The 22,546-nt window shown below is 39.2% G+C and overlaps 3 protein-coding genes across 3 annotated transcripts; 1 reads left to right on the top strand and 2 right to left on the bottom strand.

Annotated features, from left to right (window-relative positions):
- The first annotated feature begins 97 nt into the window (after positions 1 to 97).
- pelo (pelota mRNA surveillance and ribosome rescue factor) lies at positions 98 to 10,573 on the top strand. The gene is made up of 13 exons (XM_022200403.2): positions 98 to 467; positions 962 to 1,054; positions 1,714 to 1,864; positions 2,796 to 2,886; positions 3,528 to 3,691; positions 4,420 to 4,480; positions 4,768 to 4,929; positions 5,013 to 5,059; positions 7,867 to 7,940; positions 8,041 to 8,112; positions 8,602 to 8,676; positions 8,983 to 9,014; positions 10,027 to 10,573. Exons 1-13 carry the CDS (start codon positions 427 to 429, stop codon positions 10,119 to 10,121), a joined length of 1,158 nt encoding a protein of 385 aa, XP_022056095.1. The 5' UTR covers positions 98 to 426; the 3' UTR covers positions 10,122 to 10,573.
- A 73-nt stretch (positions 10,574 to 10,646) lies between these two features.
- Positions 10,647 to 14,421, bottom strand: LOC110955413 (progestin and adipoQ receptor family member 4-like). The gene is made up of 3 exons (XM_022200402.2): positions 14,129 to 14,421; positions 12,878 to 13,096; positions 10,647 to 11,441 (listed from the first exon to the last, which is right to left on the bottom strand). Exons 1-3 carry the CDS (start codon positions 14,295 to 14,297, stop codon positions 11,008 to 11,010), a joined length of 822 nt encoding a protein of 273 aa, XP_022056094.2. The 5' UTR covers positions 14,298 to 14,421; the 3' UTR covers positions 10,647 to 11,007.
- Positions 14,422 to 14,876: 455 nt separating this feature from the next.
- Positions 14,877 to 21,370, bottom strand: cmn (calymmin). The gene is made up of 20 exons (XM_051939980.1): positions 21,338 to 21,370; positions 21,141 to 21,186; positions 21,013 to 21,051; positions 20,236 to 20,292; positions 19,816 to 19,884; positions 19,626 to 19,694; positions 19,409 to 19,474; positions 19,252 to 19,308; positions 19,106 to 19,153; positions 18,893 to 18,955; positions 18,729 to 18,800; positions 18,178 to 18,249; positions 18,018 to 18,089; positions 17,871 to 17,918; positions 17,697 to 17,759; positions 17,573 to 17,611; positions 17,423 to 17,461; positions 17,033 to 17,317; positions 15,419 to 15,475; positions 14,877 to 15,327 (listed from the first exon to the last, which is right to left on the bottom strand). Exons 1-20 carry the CDS (start codon positions 21,368 to 21,370, stop codon positions 15,323 to 15,325), a joined length of 1,299 nt encoding a protein of 432 aa, XP_051795940.1. The 3' UTR covers positions 14,877 to 15,322.
- Positions 21,371 to 22,546: the final 1,176 nt, after the last annotated feature.

The following is a 22,546-nucleotide window of genomic DNA, read 5'->3' as shown; positions in this document are numbered from 1 at the left end:
ATTGGCTGTTCTCAATGTCTGTCAGCATTTACTTATCTCAAACTACAATGTAAAAAAGGGCAATCATTCGCGGTTATGTCTGATGTTTTGGTCATTGTAAATTGAAGATTCTGTCAAGTAATGCAAGATAAACCACACTTGTCCACATTTACTCAGGTTTTAGCGTTTGAATCGCTTTGTATTTGTTGCGCAGTAAAGCGACACCCACGGAAGTGACCAAGATGGGAAAAGTTGACGACGTATTTTGGCATGACGCAATGTCCCAGCGCCTGGCAACACTCGGGGAGTGATTCATTCTGAAGTATAGAGATGGCTTAGCTAGTTTGCCATTCCACTAAAAGTTTTAAACATGTCTCTTACTCGGATACACGTTAACCTGCCTGTTTTACACTAATAGTCCTGATTATATTATACAATCATCCGACCATGAAGCTGATCCATAAAGACATTGAAAAAGATAATGCCGGGTGAGTGAACGGCTAATGTTAGCAAGCTAACAGCATGCTATGTTGTAGCTGATTGATCATGTGTCAAACGTAGCAGCTGTATTTGTCCTGATGTGATTTACATTCAGCTGTGCCAACAAAAATGAGGGGAGTGTGAGATTTTAACATAGAAGTAGTTCCTCTTTTGGGTAATATGTATTATCTCAGAACTTTAAGTATTACTAACCTGTAGGAGCTTAGACTGTATCACTCTTCCTTAGCTATAATGATTGAGCACACTCACAACACCTCAGTGAGTAAACAACACAAACCCCGCTGGTGATATAATTTATGTGCACTCAATAATTACTGTAGCAGCAGAAGTGCTCATGTATCATGGCACCATCTGTGTCATTATCCCAAATAATGGGTTGACATGTGAAAGTAGGAGAACCAGAGTTTAAGTTAGTGATAACCAAAACCACAAATGACACCGATGCAGAAACTGGTTTACTGACTGCCAAACACTTCTTCAGCCAGGTGACTCTGGTGCCAGAGGAGGCGGAGGACATGTGGCACACCTACAACCTGCTCCAGGTGGGGGACAGCTTGAGAGCCTCAACTATCAGGTAACCATTAGACTCTGTCATGTAAAGACGGCAGCTGAATCCCTGTAGAGCACACAAAATGATCTGGCAGTTTCCCAGCACCACTGAGAGGCATCTAGTAGCACTGAGAACTGGCAGTTGATAGCTGCTCTGTTTGTTGAGGAGGATTAGAATCTGCATTTGTTTAGTACCTTGGCAAAGCTACTCAAAGATTATTTCCCATCCACCTCTGTTATAACCACCACAACTCACCCAGCAAACACCTATTGCAATCGTTAAGTTGCAACAGAAGTCTTCATTTACACGACTATTTTTGCAAGAGTTCTGTTTTTGCAAGACTCTGCTCTGTGAACTGAATGTTCTCAGTTATACATAAACTTCAAATCTGTTTCAGCCAAGTGTAGGGGTTGCATCTACCTTTAACAGTCTTGGGATCATCATAGCAACAGACACCGTCTTGTTTAAAAAAAAAATAGCACCCAGGCATTCATAATTTAGCTGTAGCTCAATTGTATGTAATGTGTCTTATACATCTGTGGTGGTTTTACATTAATGTCAAGGTTAGCTGTTGTAAAGCCTTGTTTATTAAAGTCTGTGTTTGTGATTGATTGTGATGATTTTTTTCCAGTTGTATCTCTCACTCAGAGTCAGAACTAAAGTTTTTGTCACTTTTCCCACAGAAAGGTGCAGACAGAGTCCACCACTGGAAGTGTGGGCAGCTCCAGAGTTCGGACCACTCTAACAATATGCGTGGAGACTATCGACTTTGACTCCCATGCCTGTCAGCTAAGAGTGAAAGGCACCAACATAGTAGAGAACCAGTATGTCAAGGTCTGAGATTTTTAAGTAACTTAATAGTTGGAGCTAGGGCTGGGTAATAGAGCCAGAAAATTCAATCTTAATTTTTTTTTTTCAGTCTTAATTAGGATCGACAACTTAGATTTTTTTTCTCATTATGTAAACTTACTAAAACAATACTCCTTTCTACAGCCACTGTGTTATATGTGTAAGACCAATAAAAGAAAGGCACCACTAGCTTTTACATATTGTTAACATTACAAACAAGAACACTAGAAGTAGGTGAGCAACAGTAGCAGTGTAATACGTCAATACTTCTGTAAAATGTCTGTGCAGATTGTCATTAATCCAGGTCATGGCAATCCTAGGAGTTTCAGTAAAAAGCAATTAGAATTTTCTTTTAGGTCCTTGAGGATATTTCACTCTTATCAAAGAGGTTTCCTCAGTTCTGAAGAAGCATTTTGGTTGAGTTTTGAGACACCTTCAAGAACCTAAAAGTGAAGTCCAGTTGCTTTTTACTGAATCTCTTAGGATGTCTACAGCAAAATTTTGGGTCATTTGGTTCATACTTGTTATCAGCATCTTTTCAAATGTAGTACCTGGGTACCAACCTCACTTCTATGACAACCATCCCTCTGTATTGTTTTTGTTGCCTTCAGTCACTGCTGCCATTATATAACCTTCTGTTTAGCTTTGACTCACAGCACTCACTTCTAAAAGAAGCTTACATTTTTGTTGTGAGTTCTGAGCTGTGTTGTTTGAGAGACAGCAGAAGAAGCACATACCCAAAGTATTTAGATGTTTTTTTCCACATTTTGCATAAACAAAAATGACAATAAACTCAATTAATTTAATGTATTGTCCAGCCGGAGGTGCGACCTTGTCCGTTTTTTGTTATTGCCCAAGTTAGATACTGTTTGAAGTGAAAATCGATTGTGATCCTGTCGTGTTTTTCGCTCTTCAGATGGGGGCTTATCACACTATTGAGCTTGAGCTCAATAGGAAGTTTACTCTCGCCAAGAAGTGCTGGGACAGCGTTGTGCTGGATAGAATCGGTAAGCAGGTGCTCCTGTTTAACTTCAACTTCCACCACAACTCCAATTTGTTTCGTTTGGTCTGAGCACTCACAGCAAAAGTAATCACTTTGTGTCATTCGTGGTTCCTTTAAGCACGGCTTGTAAACAGTAATCACATGGACTCACAAGTATGTTGTTTACCAGAGAGAATTTCATAGGCTTAAGCAACTGTTCACTCAGCTGTTAAAACCTCAACCTTTACTTCCTTACACACATAAAGCTGCATGGTGAACAAATTTTTGTATTTTATTCCAAAAAAGGGTTCAGATGTACTTGCCAATATTAGCGCATTGCTATTTAAAGAGCAGCTAACTTCTCTTTAGAGACCAAATAAAACAAACGATAGATGCATACACTGACAAAGCATAGACCTTTGTCTCTTTCTTTTAGTCAATCTATGACAATTATTTTTTTCCCGGATAATCACAGAAACTAAATATACTCACCAAGAGCTTTATAAGTAAAAAGTGTTTTTTTTTTTTAATTCTTAGCAATAACTCAGCTGAGTTACACAGACTACATATTCAAAACACAAGAATTTATTGTCAAACTGCATTAACACTCTGCTGATCTGTTGAAGATTGTGAAAAGTCTCTTCTAAATCTTTGTCTACTCCTTAGATCAAGCATGTGATGCAGCCCAGAAGGCCGATGTGGCAGCTGTGGTGATGCAGGAGGGTCTGGCCAACCTGGTCCTGGTGACCCCAGCCATGACTCTGCTTCGTGCAAAAGTGGAAGTCACTATTCCTCGCAAGAGAAGGGGAAGCTGCACTCAGCACGAGAAGGTAATCATCTCTGTGAGCAGCCCCGTCAGAGTTTTACTCGCTGCGTCGTCACGTGGAAACAGAAGAACAAGAGAGAAATAGAAGAGAACTAAAAGTGTCCTTTGTTTAGTGTAACAAAATAATAATCTCATGAAGCATAAAGTAGAAAAAAACAAACGCTGGATTTCTTTGATTATATTATAAAAATTGTAAAAACTTGGAGTCAACATTATTTCCGCGTGCCCACATGTGTTACCTGTACAGGAGAGAATGTCAATAGATATTTGCCTAATTACATTTTTAATTCCACACTTGCCTCCTACCATCTCTGTCAAAACACAGCCTGCAGTTCAGCCCGGTTTGAAGCGAGACAACCGAAGGGATGGCGATAGACTGATGGGAGAATTAAGTCTAGTTTAGTGGTAACTCGACCCAATGACAGTCCTCGCTTTGCAGCGTGTGTTTTCTTCTTCTTGAGGATTAGAATCAGTCTGAATAGAACACAACACACAGATATAATAATTAATATTTAATGTGTTTAAAAGGGGGGTGGAGCTCAGATGTGCTTATATCTGTGTTTAGTCATCAGACAAATATAATCATACCTTTTTCACTGTGATTTTTGAGGGGGGAAAAAAGACTTCATATTGTGATAATTGCAAAAATTGGGCATCCTGTTGCCTTGGTGCTGGTACACTGTGTCCTCGTCATATATTCTGTTTGATGTCAAACTGTGTCTGTGTTTGCAGGCGCTGGAGAGGTTTTATGAGGCTGTGATGCAGGCGATACTTCGACACATCAATTTTGATGGTATGGCTGCTGTGTGGACTCTAAAACACCTATAAATGCGTACATACACGTTCAGTATGTTCCTGTTTTTGTCACATGCTTCTCCTTTTTTAATTTGTTCCTATAAATCCATTTGTATCTTTGCTGTGAACATCTCATCCACCGTTTGGCAGTTTTATGGTCTTGTTGTGGTGGTGTTGGTTTATTGTTGTTGCACGAAGTCTTTGCTTGTCTTCAGCTTTTCTGGTTTCTGCTCAAAGAAATGAAAATAGACAGGCTTAGATTTTGATTTCCCTTCCTTCCACTAGTGGTGAAGTGCATCCTGGTGGCGAGTCCAGGGTTCGTGAAGGACCAGTTTATCACCTACCTCTTTAAGGAGGCTGTGCGGCAGGATAACAAGCTCCTGCTGGAGAATCGACCCAAATTCATGCTGGTCCACTCATCTTCCGGTCATAAGTATTCACTCAAAGGTGGGAACTGCTTGACTCTGAGAGTAAAACAGTTAAATCTCACCAGTCAGTGACAACTAAGTGAAGTACTTGTTGCTTTGCAGAAATCCTGTCCGACCCCACTGTGACGAGTAGGCTCTCTGATACCAAGGTAAATATACATCTTGTGATTTGCCAGTTTTATACATAATCCTGTAAACAAGTGCTTTTAAGTTAAAAAATCTCAAGAAAAACACTCAGAGAGCGCAGTGCTCCGCCAAAGCTGCGCAACTGTTGTATGATTTCTGACGAATGAACTCTTGGATTGCAGTCACGTGATCGTCAGCAGGCAGCTGACATACTGTTAACTTGTTGTCATAGTTACAGTGACGCTATCTATATCTATCTCGCAATGATACAGAAATATGTACCAAATCTGTGGATCCAGACTATAAGTCGCATCACGCCCAAAATCTAATCAGTTGATCCTTGTGTCATTTCTGATTTTCCCTGAAAAGTTCATCGAAATCCAGTAGTCCATTTTTGAGCAATGGTGTTAACTGACAGACAAACAGACAGACAAACCAACGCTGATTGTCACGTAACTCTGCCACGTTACTTGGCGGAGTAATAAAAGTTCTTATTTATATTATGAACAGCCATGTGGTAAAAAAATATTATTTATGGTGAAATCTGTGCATACGGCTTAATAAAATGTGCTCAGAGATAGTTAAACTATGTGTGGATCAGCAAAATTTGAGCTGCTGTTAAAATTTTGGGACCTGTGGGCAATGTAAAATTACATGTAGTAAATATTAAAGAATAGAATATTAACATGCACAGGGCTCTGGCTACTTAGCTTAGCACTTTCTTCATAGTTAATGTAAGAAAGCGGAATCCACATGCACAGTTTGCCAATTTTTTTTTGTCTGACTTTTGTCATTTTAAAGTAAAAACTCTCATTCAGTTCCAGATACCCGAGACTAAATGTTGTGTGTCTTCGTAGATGAACTATGATCTGTAAGATGTAACGCACAGATGATAAACTGAGGCATAATGTTGTTGAAATTGAATTCTTTTTTTTTTTTTTTAGAAATTTCAGGTAGTTCATAATGTTTTGTAACAAGATAATGCCTTAAATGTGAACATTTTCAGAATGCACTTTTTTGAACTAAAACAAAGGAAAAAAGTTGCAATTGTTATTTATCGGTTATTACGCTGTGATTTTACTAGTCACTTGAGATCATATTGGGCTGAATATGGCCCCTGAACTAAAAAGAGCTTGACACCACTGCCCTAGGGTATATCATTATGTAATTTGGTATTTACACACGTGGACAAAATTGTTGGTACCCCTCAGTTAAAGAAGGAAAAACCCACAATTCTCACTGAAATCACTTGAAACTCACAAAAGTAACAATAAATAAAAATTTATTGAAAATTAAATAATCAAAAACAGCCATTACTTTTGAATTGTTGATTAACATAATTATTTAAAAAAACAAACTAATGAAACAGGCCTGGACAAAAATGATGGTACCTCTATAACAGATTGAAAACTATTTGACCAGAGTGACATGATTAACTCAGGTGTGTCATTTAATTGACATCACAGGTGTTTCCAAACTCATAATCAGTCAGTCTGCCTATTTAAAGGGAGACAAGTAGTCACCCTGCTGTTTGGTGAAAAGGTGTGTACCACACTGAACATGGACAACAGAAAGCGAAGGAGAGAATTGTCCCAGGACATCCGAAAAAAAATGATAGACAAACATCTTAAAGGTAAAGGCTATAAGACCATCTCTAAACAGCTTGAAGTTCCTGTGACAACAGTGGCTCATATTATTCAGAAGTTCAAGACCCACGGGACAGTAGCCAACCTCCCTGGACGTGGCCGCAAGAGGAAAATTGATGACAAATTGAAGAGACGGATCGTTGGAATTGTATCCAAAGAGCCCAGAGCAACCTCCAAAGAAATTAAAGGTGAACTCCAAGGCCAAGGTACATCAGTGTCAGATCGCACCATTCGTCGTTGTTTGAGCCAAAGTGGACTTCATGGGAGACGACCAAGGAGGACACCACTGCTGAAAAAAACTCATAAAAAAGCCAGACTGGAATTTGCAAAAATGCATGTTGACAAGCCACAAAGCTTCTGGGAGAATGTCCTTTGGACAGATGAGACCAAACTGGAGCTTTTTGGTAAGGCACATCAACTCTATGTTCATAGACTCAAAAACCAAGCATACGAAGAAAAGAACACTGTCCCTACGGTGAAACATGGAGGAGGCTCAGTAATGTTTTGGGGCTGCTTTGCTGCATCTGGCACAGGGTGTCTTGAAAGTGTGCAAGGTACGATGAAATCTGAAGACTATCAAGGCATTCTGGAGAGAAATGTGCTGCCTAGTGTCAGAAAGCTTGGTCTCAGTCACAGGTCATGGGTCTTCCAACAGGACAACGATCCAAAACACACAGCCAAAAACACCCAAGAATGGCTGAGAGAAAAGCGTTGGACTATTCTAAAGTGGCCTTCTATGAGCCCAGATCTGAATCCCATTGAACATATGTGGAAGGAGCTGAAACATGCCATTTGGAGAAGACACCCATCAAACCTGAGACAACTGGAGCTGTTTGCTCATGAGGAGTGGGCCAAAATACCTGTTGACAGCTGCAGAACGCTCATTGACAAATACAGAAATCGTTTAATTGCAGTGATTGCCTCAAAAGGTTGTGCAACAAAATATTAAGTTATGGGTACCATCATTTTTGTCCAGCCCTATTTCATTAATTTGTTTTTTTAAATAATTATGTTAATCAACAATTCAAAAGTGATGGCTGATTTTGATTATTTAATTTTCAATAAATTTTTATTTATTGTTACTTTTGTGAGTTTCAAGTGATTTCAGTGAGAATTGTGGGTTTTTCCTTCTTTAACTGAGGGGTACCAACAATTTTGTCCACGTGTGTATGTCTAACTCTCAGGCAGCTGGAGAGGTGAAAGCCCTGGAAGACTTCTATAAGATGCTGAAGCATGAGCCTGACAGAGCGTTCTACGGGTGAGTGATGACGGATCAGACGGTTGTGTCCCGCAGAGTTCTCCTTGGTTCACTCTAAATATCAACTTTGCTTGTCCTTCTTATCTTTGGATCCACACAGAGTTGCTCATGTGGAGAAAGCTGCTGACGCCCTCGCCATCGACACCTTGCTGATAAGTGATAAGTTGTTCAGGTACATACTGAGAAACATGTTTCTGTCATTAGCATTTCAAATGGTGCAGGCGGCAGATTGTTTTACAGATAATATTAATGCACAATCTCGTTGCTGCCAAACTGTATTTTAACAGGCTGATGTTTAAAAGGTTTTCAACCAAAAACAGAAGCTAACAGAAAAATGTAGGTCACAGAACTATGACACACTTTGCAGGTTAAGTACTATTTATGCATTTCCACATCTGTTCCTGCAGCTCTGTTTTCTTTAAATTAGAGATTTTTTATGTGCTTTTTTTCAAACAAAACTGCATATTTTCTACATTCCTGTCACTGGTTATTTCGGGCCAGGGGAGATGTTTCATTTTCAAGCCTTTATCTGCGATGATGATGCTGTTATTTTGCATCTCTGCTTTAAATTTGTCAGCCTAAGGATTGGTAGCAATGCAAGCAATCAGCCACTAAATGTATCCAACATTTTAATGTGTGTTATGTCTGTGTGTACATCCAGACATCAGGATGTCCCCACAAGGAGTCGTTACGTTCGGTTGGTCGATAACGTGAGAGACAACGGCGGCAATGTCAGGTAACTTTGGAAATACTGTGTTTATACACACCAAGAATGAGCAAGTAGGCAAACAATGTGTTAGTCCGTGAATGTATGAATATGTGAGTGTTTAAAATTATATAAGTGGTTGTTCTTTGTATTGCTGATGGGATTCACATCTAAAACCAGCGTTTTAGATGAACCTAAATGAATAAATAAATTGCTTTGTTTAAAGAATGAAGTGTGACAGTTTGTTAACCAGCACAGATTCAGGGTACCAGACATTTAGGTTTTAGTTTTTCCTGTCCAAGCATTTAGCTGATGAGTTTCTCTGTTTTCATGCAGGATTTTCTCAAGCCTTCACGTGTCTGGTGAACGTAAGTAATAAACCACTTTGACTTCCTCAATTCTGCACAATAATGAGCAGTTCTTTGTTGGTAGAAGTGGATGTAGTCAATATTTTTATATTTATTGTGTGGCTCCCATAGAATCTAAGGAGCTTTATGACGTTGAAGTTGTTGTTTCAGTTTAGCCTCACTACTCTCAACTTTTACGTTTTTTAACACGTATAATAGTAACTGTTCACAACCAAATGGTAGATAGACAGTGTTCAATGAATAACTATTAAACATAACAGAGTATTTAGCAAATGAAGAGCCGGATCCTTTCCTGCTGCAGCTGGTAATGACCAAAATCAGAATTTAAAGAGTGAAAATGGACTTTCGTGGCCTGAATTTTACTAGAAATGGCAACATTTGCTGAACATGTTTGTCCTGCCATATCAGCTTGAAAGGCCATATGTCAGTGTTGCTCTAAGGGCTTGTTTCTGTTGCCCCCACATGGCAAAAAAAACAAACAGTTAGTGCAGGTTTAAAAGTACCCCATTGAGATTTTTATTTATTTTTTGGCGAACAAACCCTTCTATAAGTAATTAAGGCTTTCTACCATTCTGTGCAACTGCTCTGACTGTATTTCAGTCATCATTACAAACTTTCATAGATTACATCCATGTTTCTTCTTCTTAGTGCATTAATACCACCTCAGTGCATTATGTTTCCTTGAGCATACACAGCTCAAACCAAAACCAAGGAACCTCCATTATGCTCCATAATGATACTAGAGGTCAGCAACTCCAGAGTACCCATAAATGCAGTTCTATGTAGAGATCTGCTGCATCTAAATAGTGATATGATGACCACTATGAGTAACACAATGACAGCATACCATTAAGTCTTCATTACTGGTTGAATTAAAGACACTCACCCATGTACATGAAGTGATGACCTGACTCACTTTTATTATTGACTTCCTGTAATCAGACATAACGGCAGCCTGCTGTACTTTCTGTCCACCGGCACCTATTGATTTCTCCTCGGCTTGTTTCCTCAGAACTGACTCAGCTGAGTGGAGTGGCGGCCATCTTGAGGTTTCCCATCGCTGACCTATCAGAAGCCGAGGATGAAAGCAGCTCAGACGACGACTGATCCTCACAAACGGACCAGGCAGCTCTTACTGGGAGAAAGCGAGAGGAAGATCGTCCAGCGTTGCAGATAACACACCAATGCATCGATTCAGCGTGTTGCTCAACAATAAAGCTGCCGTGTTATGATTGAGGTTTTCTACCTCTGCAGCGTCCACACCTCTTTCAAATCTAATTAACACACCTGATTTTCTGAAGTGACCATAAGTTCACATAATTTGATGCAGTTTCAAGTGCTTTGATGCTTTTGGTTTGAAGGTGATTGTCTTTGGGAGGTGCTAGTTAAGCTAAATAACAATGCCAATAACAGGAATGTAACATTTGTTGCCAAATGCAAATGGGAAAGAAAGAAAAAAATTTTAGTGACATTTAGCAATAGTAAAATCTGTGATTTCTTTTTCCAAGTGTATATAAAACTCATCTTTGTTGCAATTAAACAGCAGAGGCATGCAAATACTCCTCAGTGTTTCATTTTGTCCCCCAACAGTTGTCATCATGTGTGGCATTAAAAACAAGTTGGACCAAGATATAAAAATATATCATTTATTACATACAGTATTTCATTTTCACTTTAAGAGCTATTTTGGTTATGGGTAATATGACCCAAAACGACTGCATATCAACAAACTATAATCAAGTATGCTCAGGATTTGTAACTTCATACAGGGATGTTTGAGTTCCACAGTGCAGGTTCCTCTTTTTCTTCTCAGACAAAATGTCAAACTATAAACTTCCCTTGTGAAGAATCTCAGCAGCTAGGACTAAAGTGCATTTTTGAAACACCCTTCCCACTCCACTCCATATTTTACTCCTGCATCTCTGAATCTTACTACTCATTTCCACCAGTGTATCCTTAAGTGTGAGTATGAGTGAGCTAGATGCTCTGGGCATCACTCAGTAGGACACTGGTAGGACTTAATCCAGGCTAAATCCTCCAGGGTGCCCCAGTGCAGGTAGATAATTGCACATATAACCATGACATGCATTATCTGGTGGCTGTTGCCCCAGTTGTCAAACAGGCCTGGGCTGAAACGCTCAGGTATCTGGATGATGTTGACTACACCTCCCAGCACAGCTAGGGAGTCCATGATGACAAAGAGTCGCAGAGAGTTTGGGCTGCCGACCCCGCTGCCGTAAACCCGGAATAGAAAGAGGCTGAAGCGGAACAAACCCTGCCAGATGAAAGCTCGCAGACGCAGGACGTTGGTGCGGGCTGTGGTGGCACAGTAGATCCCATAGGCTGACAGGAGGATGTAGGCCAACAAGGCAGTCTGTTGCACGGTTGGATAGCAAAGAAGGGTAATGTAAATGATGGGAATTGCCCCTGGAGAGAAAACAGAAGGTTTTATTAATGTTTTTGTTGTAGGCATTATGTTTAAAATAGATATTCTCACTAGATTTGGACTTAAGTTGGACTAAAATTACGAAAAGTAAGGAAACTTGTATTGACTACTGTGAGACATACTTGAGACTTGACTAAGGACCTAATCTGAGAGTTTTGATCTTGTAAATTCCTGAACATCAAAAACATAAAGATTACTTTCAGGTTCGATTACAGGACTGAGAGTAGACAGCACTGCTACAGGCTCTGTACCAACATCTAAACAGCTTCAGTAGAAGGCAGCTTGGCCTATTTTTGGCCCTTGAGTTCATTTCACCTTTCATCCAAGTGGCTTCCTCACTTCTAGCTGATGAGTGATGGTCAGTTTCAGCTATTTATTCTCATCTCCAACTCACATGGCTCAAAGCTTATTAACGACACAAGTCTCATAGGACTCAAGGGGTGAATGAGTGTTAACAAGCCTTGAGTCATGTGATGTAGGGGTAAAAATATATATGCCAAGGACTCCCCATTCGACCCGAGGAAGCCTCTTAGATGGGAGATAAAATGTCTAAAGAAACAGAAAGCCCAGTTTCCATCTACTGAAGCGCTTAGGATTACTATGACCTGGGTCACTGAGAATCAGCACCAACATAACACCAGCTTGGTAGCACTTTACTGCTTTCATTAGTGTGTTAGCATGCTAACATTTGGTAATTGCCACTAAACGAGTACAGCTGAGGCTGGTGGACATCAAAGCCATTACACAGAAGCAATTCAACACTGGAAACCAAAGATGTCAACCTATTGGTAGTGCTACAGAAAAAGTCAGGGCTTCAGCCAAGTTAATGGGGATCATCCTCTGAGGAAACACAAGTATCTCTCTAAACTTTCCTGACAATGCATCAGATATTTGTTGAGATATTTCAGTCTAGACCATCTCTGGGGGCTATCACTGTGGCTGGAAATGAGGACCTGAGACTCTGACTATTGTACGATCAGACTTGACTCTACAAAGACTAATTGTAGGCTTTTAAACTTGTGAAACATCTGTGACTCTGAAGGGAAGGTTCTGATGTTTAATATCTTGAGTCTTGCTTGAAACTTAAGAGATTTGAAAGATGAGGTCATTTATTACTGCAGGCAAGAAAGGTCTACTGAACGACGCTACTGAGCTGCATCATGCATAATGAAAGGATCCAGTATTACTGAAGCTCAAGGACATGTGGTGACTTGCATATAATTTATTGATACGAAGCTTTAATCCCTGGAGCAGAAATTCCAGGAAACACATGTGATGTGCCCCCATAGACTTTAAAACAGCTGTAGTTATTATCATGTGCACTGAGAAGTTGAAGAATTCAGACAGCAGCAGCACTTAGCATCAATAGCAGCTTAGCAAAACCTGAGGTCAGGGTCGCGTCACTTTAACAGCCTACCCAGGGTGTTGACCAGGCAGACCCCGAACATGTCCAATGAGAGCAGGGTGTCGTACACATGTTCTCCTCCCACATGGTTCATGAAAACATGGTAGACCACTGAGCCAATGGTGGGGCTGAGACAGGCAAGGTAGTGGACAATGCATATCCAAACGTTATCCACCTCCATCCAGGGGATACTGAAAGGCAGCAGCACCAAGAAAAGGAAGAAAGGAATGCCTGAGGTGATGGGAAATGAGGAGGAAGACGAGTAAGAGGAGAAAAGTTAGGTAAAGGAACAATTTAAGATCATTAAGATTTGCTGCATTAATTGTCACTCAAGATGAGATTTTGAATTTATAAAAAGAATTAATTCCTTAAAACTAAATGGAGGTTTGAAGGTGGATTTCACTGCTGTCGCCTAATAACATCTTTGTTCACTGTTATATTTTAAACCTGGCAGTGGCACTGAAACATTAGAAGATGCAGAACTATTTGAGTTGTTTATTGAACCAAAAATGCTTCCTCTGTTTGTTTGTTTTTTACCACGAACAACATGAACGGTAGTTAGTTGCATGCATAGAGAAAGCAAGGCAAGGCTCTAATGCTAATACCCTTCACTTCCCCTTAGTAAGAGTGTTAGCCTTAATGAACTTATGGGATAGCCAATGAGAAAATGGGGCAGGAAGAAGATGCTTTCTGAAGTTCAAGGCTACACAGCTGTTATCTCGTTCACAATTACAGTTCCATCTTTGCCTGTTTTCTTTAACTTAAGTCAGGCTTAAATTTTCAAGTCCTACATCAAATGTAGAAAATATAAACACCTCTTAACATACTGTAATTTTGTTCAACATTGGTGCAAACTCTTGCCTATCTACAGGACGCTTTCCTCAAAAAATATCCAGCATACATTTAGAGTTGAAAATGTCCGTCACCTTTAAAGACCTAGTTAACTGTCGGATATTTCCAGGGTTAGGATTCCCAGGGCAGATTACAGCTAATACCCTATATCCTCATTACACACCCTCGTCAAGTATCCTTGTAACTCGCCATAAGTGAGAGTAGTGGACATGTGTGTGTTTGTACAGCCGTCATATGGCTTAATAGGATATGCAAGGTGAGAAAAACTTGCACTGTGAATTATATTGTAAAGATATATTTCAATATAATAAGCACTTTTACTAATATTTCAATATTTAGTGCAGACTGACCCTTCTGGAGTGCATTTCTAAAGGAAAGTAAAAGCAATGAAGAGCAGTTTTCTGGACTTACCGTGGCTGTAAATGTTGCCCAGCTCATTGTGCATGTAGAAGAGGCTCCTGAGACACTCCTGAGCTGTGGACACTGGTCGGTAACCCGTCAGGACATATTTGTTGAACTGAAGGTGAGAAGGGGTCTTTGCAAAGTCCAAGAGCCGTGGTCCTTGGTACAGCCCCATCATGACTCCTGCAGCCGCTGGCCCTCACATTTAGTTGACTTTAGTGCAAGTTCCTCACCATCTACATCCTAAAAATGGCCAGACTCAGGGCTCTCAGGCACGAATGTGACCGCAACCAGCCGGAAACTCTGGCCACTGAAACCCATCATTGGACAGGTGTAATTCCACGAAAGCAACCTGTTGAGTGGGCCAAGTGGCATGCTTTCAGTGGGGCCAATCAGCGGACAGCTTTCATTCCTAAGCTGGAGTAATCCTCACAAAAAGCCATGTGCACGGTTGCAGCTGCTCCTTGTCGTGGCTAATAACTAACTCACACCTCAACTTCATAGTTCATGTAACACAGAACAATAATGCAGGAGTGTTTCCCTTGTTGCAGACTGCACACATCCTCATATAGCCCATGTTTGTGTGTGCTGCAGTCAGGATGGTTTGGGGATTAAAACACTTTATCGGGTGATTTCTTAATGACACTGACGTAACTGGTATGGATAAGTCCTTATCATGACATTTTTACATATTAAATAGATTTTCTGTAGTATTATGTCTATAAAACATGCACAGACAAAGTAAAAACACGTCCACTGACGGTATTCTTCTGTTTTTATTTAATCAAATACTGTACAATAATAAACAGATTATTACCACAAGTATTAAAAACATCCCCCATGGTAAATAAATTAGATTGATCTATTATCTTGTAGGAATAGTTTGATATCCCCCCACACCCCAAAACTGACTGCTCAATAAAAATACTGACCATATGCAGCAGACAAACTACAGTTTCTTTGCATACAGTGAACAGTAAGTGCAGGACAAAAAGGTGAAGGAAAGAAGCATCAAAATATACACTACAACAGAAAACCTAAAATGTTAACATGTTCTATCTATATACTTACTACAAACACACAAATATGACTACCAGTACTATTTGACAGACAGAAGAAAATAAAAATAATATACAATTTGGAAACAATAAAACATAATATAACATCTAAAAAAGGGTATATAATTGTTGTCTTCAATTAGAGTTAACCTGCAGGGAGAAGACAAAAAAACAGTAAAAAGACTGAATGTTGAAGGAAAATATAAGACAGAGTAAAGCATTTTTTTTGAGTCAGTCTTACCTTGATAGCCACTATTCCCAAAGAAACCATTCAAATCATATTTGTTGTTCTTTGTTCCTAAAAAAAAGTAAAAATGTAAAGTTTTCAGCACATACAGCTTCTTCCAGTATTTACATATTGACATGATTCACTGTCACAGCAAATGTGTGCAACTTTCACCTGTAGCTAATCTCCTTTGTGACATTTAAATAGACAACATGTCACTTTGAACAACAACTTCATGTATATATACATATATAAATATTTATATGCATTTTTTAACCAAAATTAAAGGAAAGGAGTTGGGTTAGTTACGCAGTAGCTTAACTTCGAGCCAGGAGACAGTTAGCTTAGCATGAAAGCAGCTAGCCTGGTTCTGTAAAACCTCTTCTCATTATTATACTTTCATTAAACAAACAATACATATTGAAATAAAAAATAATTTGTTGTCGCTTGGCTTAGTGGTGAGGAAAGGTGGATTTTGCTATGTTTGGAATGGCTAACTTTTTCATGTTTAAAGTTTTTATGCTAAGCTAAGCTAACGACTGCTGGCGTTAGCCTCATATTTAGCATACAGACATGAGAGTGGTATAATTTTTCTTATCTATTCTTGGCAACACAGTGAATAAACTAATTTTCAAAATGATCAAACTATTGCTTTAAGAAATGAAAACCTTTAGGAACCAAAATGAGGAAGTTTCTTATAATAGTTTTTGAAGCAGCAAAGCATATACTACAAGGAAAACTTATCTGAAGGTAATAAGCTTGGAAAGCAGCTCTGTCCATCTTATAAAGATAATATTTTCTTTCTTATGCCACTTTCCCACACTATTATATGTAAATGACACCTTACAGAATCCACCTTAATGCTAATTTAGCTAATTTACAGGTACATAATTTTTCACCTGCTGAGATGAAGAAAAGTACACAATGTGACTTGCCGTTGGCTGGATTTGTCTGAAATTCAGACAGATACAACCTCTATGTTAAGGATAATTTATGATTATATAGAATTTATGAATTTCCATTTTTTCGTGTGTATAAATACACAAAACTGTCTCTATTAGGAGATGCTCACATGGATCCTGCTGCAAACTAAACTTCAGCTCCTATTAACAATTTGTCAAAAAATTGATTATATTTATTATTGTTTAGTATCAGAAGTCTGAGTTGTTAGTCTCTGTTTTGTACCATTTCTACCATCCATTATTGTAACTGAGTGCAGTTCAGAATTGTGTCGTTTTGAAAATGTTTTGGAAAGATTGCCATCACATCTTTTATGGGAATCGACTAAAGCACTGGGCTTCAAACACGATATTTCATACAGGTAAGAAACAGTGTTCTGTGGGGGACAATAACGTCCTTTGGTGTGGACTTTGGGTTTCATAATTTTGCACTGTTTGCATGCATAGAAAAGCTATCACACACCATAGCAAATGGAAAGCTTAGACAGCACAATAGAGGCTTTTTATTTTTCACAGTCTCTCTGCCAGGTAAGCCATCATTCGATTATGTAACTGTTCCTGAACAGTCCACTGTTTCTCTCATCTTCCTCTGCTTCGCTCTTCCACCTTGCTACTTTTTTGGAGTCTGAAGGATATATTCAGCACAGCTTTTAACCATTTAGGGACTTACCTTGTGGGTGAAAATGCAGTTTGAGATGCTGCTGAATGTGTATCTGACGTGGCAGCTGTTGTTGTTCGAGGTCATCGGGTTGCTCAGGCCCCTGAGCTTCACCTTGTTTTTCTGTAGCTGGTGCAGAATCATAGATGGGGCTGGTCGTGTCCACCGGGTTGGGCAGATCCTGAACATCTGGTCTAGGTCCCACATCAGGCGTGAAGGAGTCCTCTATGGGGAGGTAGGCCAGCACAGATGGGTCAGCCAGGCCAGGGCTGGGAGTGGGAGCAGGAAATGCAGCAACTAGCGAGGAGAGCAGAAATGATGTAGAGAAAAAATCTGATTTAGATTTTTAACATTTTCTTTATTCTTTATGTGCTATTTATGCCATTTATGTTTCTAGATTACCTTCTGGCTGCACCTGTCCATTTATGTAGCCCACATTAACTGCAAGTGACATGAAACAGGCAAACATTTAACAAACGCATTAGAACTACAACATAAAGATGCAGAAATACACATTATACATGCCATATCTATCGATGGGCATTCCTTCACCTTCAGCTGCAAGTGCTGGAGTCGGCACCTCTCCCTTCACTATGGAATGAGAGGGAAAAACAGATCAGATAAACAGGAGGAAATGGAGTGTATTTGTGTTGTGAATCCTCTTCCCCCGACGCACCGTAAGATTTTCCAGCTGATTCTGGCTCAGGAGGCAGAGGCTCATAACTCAAACCAGCTGTATCTGTGTAAAGCAAAAAGAGATAAATGAACAATTCTTTTCTATTTTCTAATCTGACTGATCAGGTAATTTATGGTAATAATGAGAAAATATCACAATCTCCACCAGATGTACCTTCAGCTGTGGACTCAAGAGGCTGTGGCTGGTAAGCTCCCTGGTTATCTGTGGACAAATATGACATGATGCCATTTAGGAAAATATACAACAGATAAATGAAATAATTGAAAAGCAACAGAAAACACGTAAAAGAATGTTCTGTACTATATTTCCCCGAAGATTTTGCTTCACCACCATAACCAAGAGTCTGTGGCACGTATCCAGCTTCACCACCACCTTAGAAGAGAAACCACATAGAGATTTATCCAAAGTAATAAATAAATGATTGTTTAATAAATGGTTGGCACCGTTTGCTCAATCTCACCATATTTTCCGGTCAATTTTCCATTATTTCCAAGCCCAAGCTGCTCAGGCTGGTATGGTGACCCAGCCAGACCTGCAGGAAAATGTAAGTAAATACATAAAATACATGCTGGCTTGAGTATGACGTGATGTCATGTTGCAACCCATATTTTTATTTTTATCAAAGACAAAGTCACCGTTTAATAAAATGCAGTTATGTCCTTTCTTGGGAGTTGGATTAGATCAACATAACTCTCATTTTAGTTCAGTAAATACAGCCTGCAATCATGCTTCAATTAGCTTAGCTTAGCTTAGCTTAGCTTAGTGTAAAGACTAGAAACTGGAAAGCAATTAGTGCAAGGTGACTCAATCAGCCGACTAACAACTTTTAAGCTAAATAATTATTTCAGTTTCGGTTTTCAGTTTCAGCAAAATATCTCAGAAAGCAAAACAGAGCCACTGGATTCCTTCACAGTCTGGGGTCGTGTTGAGGTTTTACCTTTAATCTGTTGCTTGTCTGTATATTTAAGATACAATAAAGCTAAACTGGGGTTTTCCCTTTAAGGTTTTTACCATACTGGCCAGCAGATTTTGCTGGAGGGCTCAGTCCTGCTGGTTGAGCTTCATAAGGCAGCTGTCCATAACCTACAGAGCAAGAAAAGTAAACAATAATGAGAAAGTGTCCAGTCAGCTAATCACATCCAGAGACAAGTGAGCTTTTTATTCACCATATTTACCAGCTGGATTTCCGTTATTGCCAAGACCAAGAAGCTGCCCACCGTTGGGATACCCACCATATCCTGAGAAACATGAACATGGTGTAATGAGAACTAAACCTCTTAAGAAACCTGTTTTACAGTCAAAGTAGATTTGATATTTAATTTCATCATTTCATAGAAAGATAAAAGTATTAGTTACAGCAAAACCCTTTAATGTTGCCTCACACTGACCATATTTTCCTGCAGCAGGATGGCTTCCCGTGCCAGCACCAAAACCACCTGCAAGTACATTGAATTAATATCATCTGAAGCACAATCTGAATTGTACTACTTGGCACTACTGTCTTCTAGGAAAGCTCAAGACAAGATGCTCTCACCATATTTTCCTGATGATTTGCCATCACCTGCAGACCCATAGGGGCTACCTCCATAACCTGGAGAGAAATGTAAAAAGCAGTGAGGAAGCAGACAAACTACCAGATGCGTTAAACACACATAGATAAAAATCAAGCCATGCAACAATAACAGACATACCGTACTTTCCTGCACCATTCATTCCTGTACTGGCAGGTTGTCCACCAAACTGCAGCCTTCCAATACCTGAATCAGAAGAAAGCAAGACAAATAAACTTACTTTTGGGAGTTTAAGATTTATAGGAGAGTTCTGTGCATTTATTTTCTATTACATATTTATTGCCACAAACTCACAAAGCCATAAATGTGACTGCAGTTTTCTTTCCAAGTGACTCACCGTACTTGGCGTTTGATTTCTCTGCACCCATTCCAAGTGTTTGACCTTCAAAAGGCAAACCGCCCATTCCTGAAACAGTAGAAGTTTAAAGCTCTGCTATACATACAGATGTGTCATTTCTTTTTTACTTTGTAAAAAAGGGTTCTTGAAGCCCCAAGTGGCAGATCTGAACGTGTTAAGTTTTACATACCGCCGTACATGCCACCTAGTTTTCCATTCGGACCAAATCCAGCAGACTGAGGCTCAAACTGACTCACTCCTACGCAACAAATAAATGTCTGCGTGTCATATCTGCTCAGTTTTACACCTTTAACGCTGAAAGTGTGGAATAATCAGGAGTACAGTGAAAGCAAGCACAGTGTCAGCCTGAAAATCTGCGTCTGAGATGGGTATGACGACTGATTGTATGAGTCAGAGAGATACTTGCAAAGAGAGAACGACTGAGGTGATCAGTAGGATGCCATCAATCAAATTCAAAGTTTTACTCTATGGAAGGATGGAGTTTTCTGCTATTTTACTGTAAATTAATCTGTGTATTTGTCTGCTCACTGTTAAAATTGGGCAGATCACACATGCTCGGACCAGATATTTTATGATGATGAGATCTTACCATCGAGTCCAGCAGGAACCACAGGAGCTCCATTGTAAGGAATCTGTCCAGTTCCACCTGCAGAATCGGCAGCAATAGATTATTTTTTACTCTAATTTACTTCACTCTTATGTTGTATTTACAGTCAAGCCCAAAATTATTCAAACCTCTAGCAAATTTTGTCATAAAGTTACTTTTATATGTAAATAAAAGCTGAGAAATATTTTTTTCCCCACAATGATGACTCTTGTACATCATCTTATTATCTTTTGGGAAACAACTGTGTCATTTCCAACCAATTGTTGGTTGAATAAAAGTAATTTTAAGTCCAAATTTGCTAGGGGTCTGAATAATTTCGGGCTTGACTGTATCTTTAATGCTATAGGAAGTAGAAATGCAGAAAAGAAAAAGAAAAAAAAAATCAGAATTCAAAAATACAGCCTTCCTCCTGCAGCTTTTCAGGGGACTGCGTTTAGCAGTCCTAAACGCCTCATGCCAGACAAGCACAGGCATACACACACACTTGAAAAGTGCACAAATAGTTGGTTTAAAAGTCAACATTCAGTTGTGGTGCAAACTTTGTTGTTCTCCCTTAAATCCATTCAGCCACCTCATCTTATTCTGGCTGCCAACTTTAATGCTTTTCACATTCCCTTAAGAGAAGCTCCTAGTTTGCTGTCAGACCAATTGAATTACAAAATGCTGAAAGGTCATTATGGAATTTTACCCACTGACGCAAAGGAAAAAAATGTGTCAGCTCCGGCTTTGACTGTATTCTTTCCTATCACCCATACATACCTGATTTGCCCTCTGCAGTGGGGACACTTTGGCCAAGACCTGGAAAAAAAGAGAAATATTGACATTTGTTGTAATTCACAGAAAATGAAAACAGCTTTTCTGAATTAAATTTCATATAAAGCCCTTACTTGCATAGTCAGGCTGTACACCAGCACTATAGCCATTTCCATTACCCTGCAAAAAATCAGAAACTATTTTAGCTTAGAGTTTAGACTAGCAGGTTAACTTAATGGCCTCAAACAACAAGTGGAATACAACAGAAACTAATTTATAGCCTCTACAGATCTTATAGAATCTTACTGACTCAGTAAACACTGAGTTCTACCTGATTTAGACTTTCCTGCTTCACTCGACCCATGTTTCCTGAGAAAAATGGCAAAAAAATTCAGTAAATCTTGAAGGCAGAATTCTGAGGATTCAAATTTCAGCTTCTGTTCATGAAGCTACTGGATTCATAAGTTGAATTAAGATAGCATATAAACATTTTCCTTTAACAATGCACCTCCATATGAATTTCCATTCCCAAAACCAGCTCCAAGATAAGCTCCTTGTCTGTAACCTGAGTGCATACAGACGAATCATCAAAACTCTTCAGATCATAGTTTTTCCCGTTTATCAAACTCATCGGCTCTCAACTGACAAAATAAAACCATTTACCAGGTTGTTTAGCCTTCCCTGCATAAGGATACCCAAGCCCTGCAAACAGAGCTTCAGTTTAAAATCACATCTACAATCAAAGGGAAAACTGAAACCAAGACATTTTCATTAGTAACTTTGTGTTGATGGTAATGTTACCTGCTCCATATCCGTTGCTGAGACCAGGGAAGGTGTAGCCTCCTTCTCTAAAAGCTTTAGACAAACAAATCTTTATTGAGAAATATAAGGGCTTCACTTCAACATGTTCTCTATTTAAAAGCATCAAGGAAGGTTGTGATAAAAATTAAAACTAAAGTATATTTATTAAGATGATTAATTAAAATGTTAAGAAAGTTAAGGCCTTAAAGCAGAATATTCTGACACTGTCTGAAGAAACAAGAAAAGACCATTTCTTTTTGAGAGTAGATGCATTTCTAACAAAACATGTACACACGTGGACAAAATTGTTGGTACCCTTCAGTTAAAGAAGAAAAACCCACAATTCTCACTGAATCACTTGAAACTCACAAAAGTAACAATAAATAAAAATTTATTGAAAATTAAATAATCAAAATCAGCCATCACTTTTGAATTGTTGATTAACATAATTATTTAAAAAAACAAACTAATGAAATAGGGCTGGACAAAATGATGGTACCATAACTTAATATTTTGTTGCACAACCTTTGAGGCAATCACTGCAATTAAACAATTTCTGTATTTGTCAATGAGCGTTCTGCAGCTGTCAACAGGTATTTTGGCCCACTCCTCATGAGCAAACAGCTCCAGTTGTCTCAGGTTTGATGGGTGTCTTCTCCAAATGGCATGTTTCAGCTCCTTCCACATATGTTCAATGGGATTCAGATCTGGGCTCATAGAAGGCCACTTTAGAATAGTC

The sequence above is a fragment of the Acanthochromis polyacanthus genome, chromosome 19, assembly GCF_021347895.1.
Source record: "Acanthochromis polyacanthus isolate Apoly-LR-REF ecotype Palm Island chromosome 19, KAUST_Apoly_ChrSc, whole genome shotgun sequence".
Taxonomy (NCBI): Eukaryota; Metazoa; Chordata; class Actinopteri; family Pomacentridae; genus Acanthochromis; species Acanthochromis polyacanthus.
Note: the sequence above shows the minus strand (reverse complement) of the source record. Positions and strands in the feature narration are given on the sequence as shown.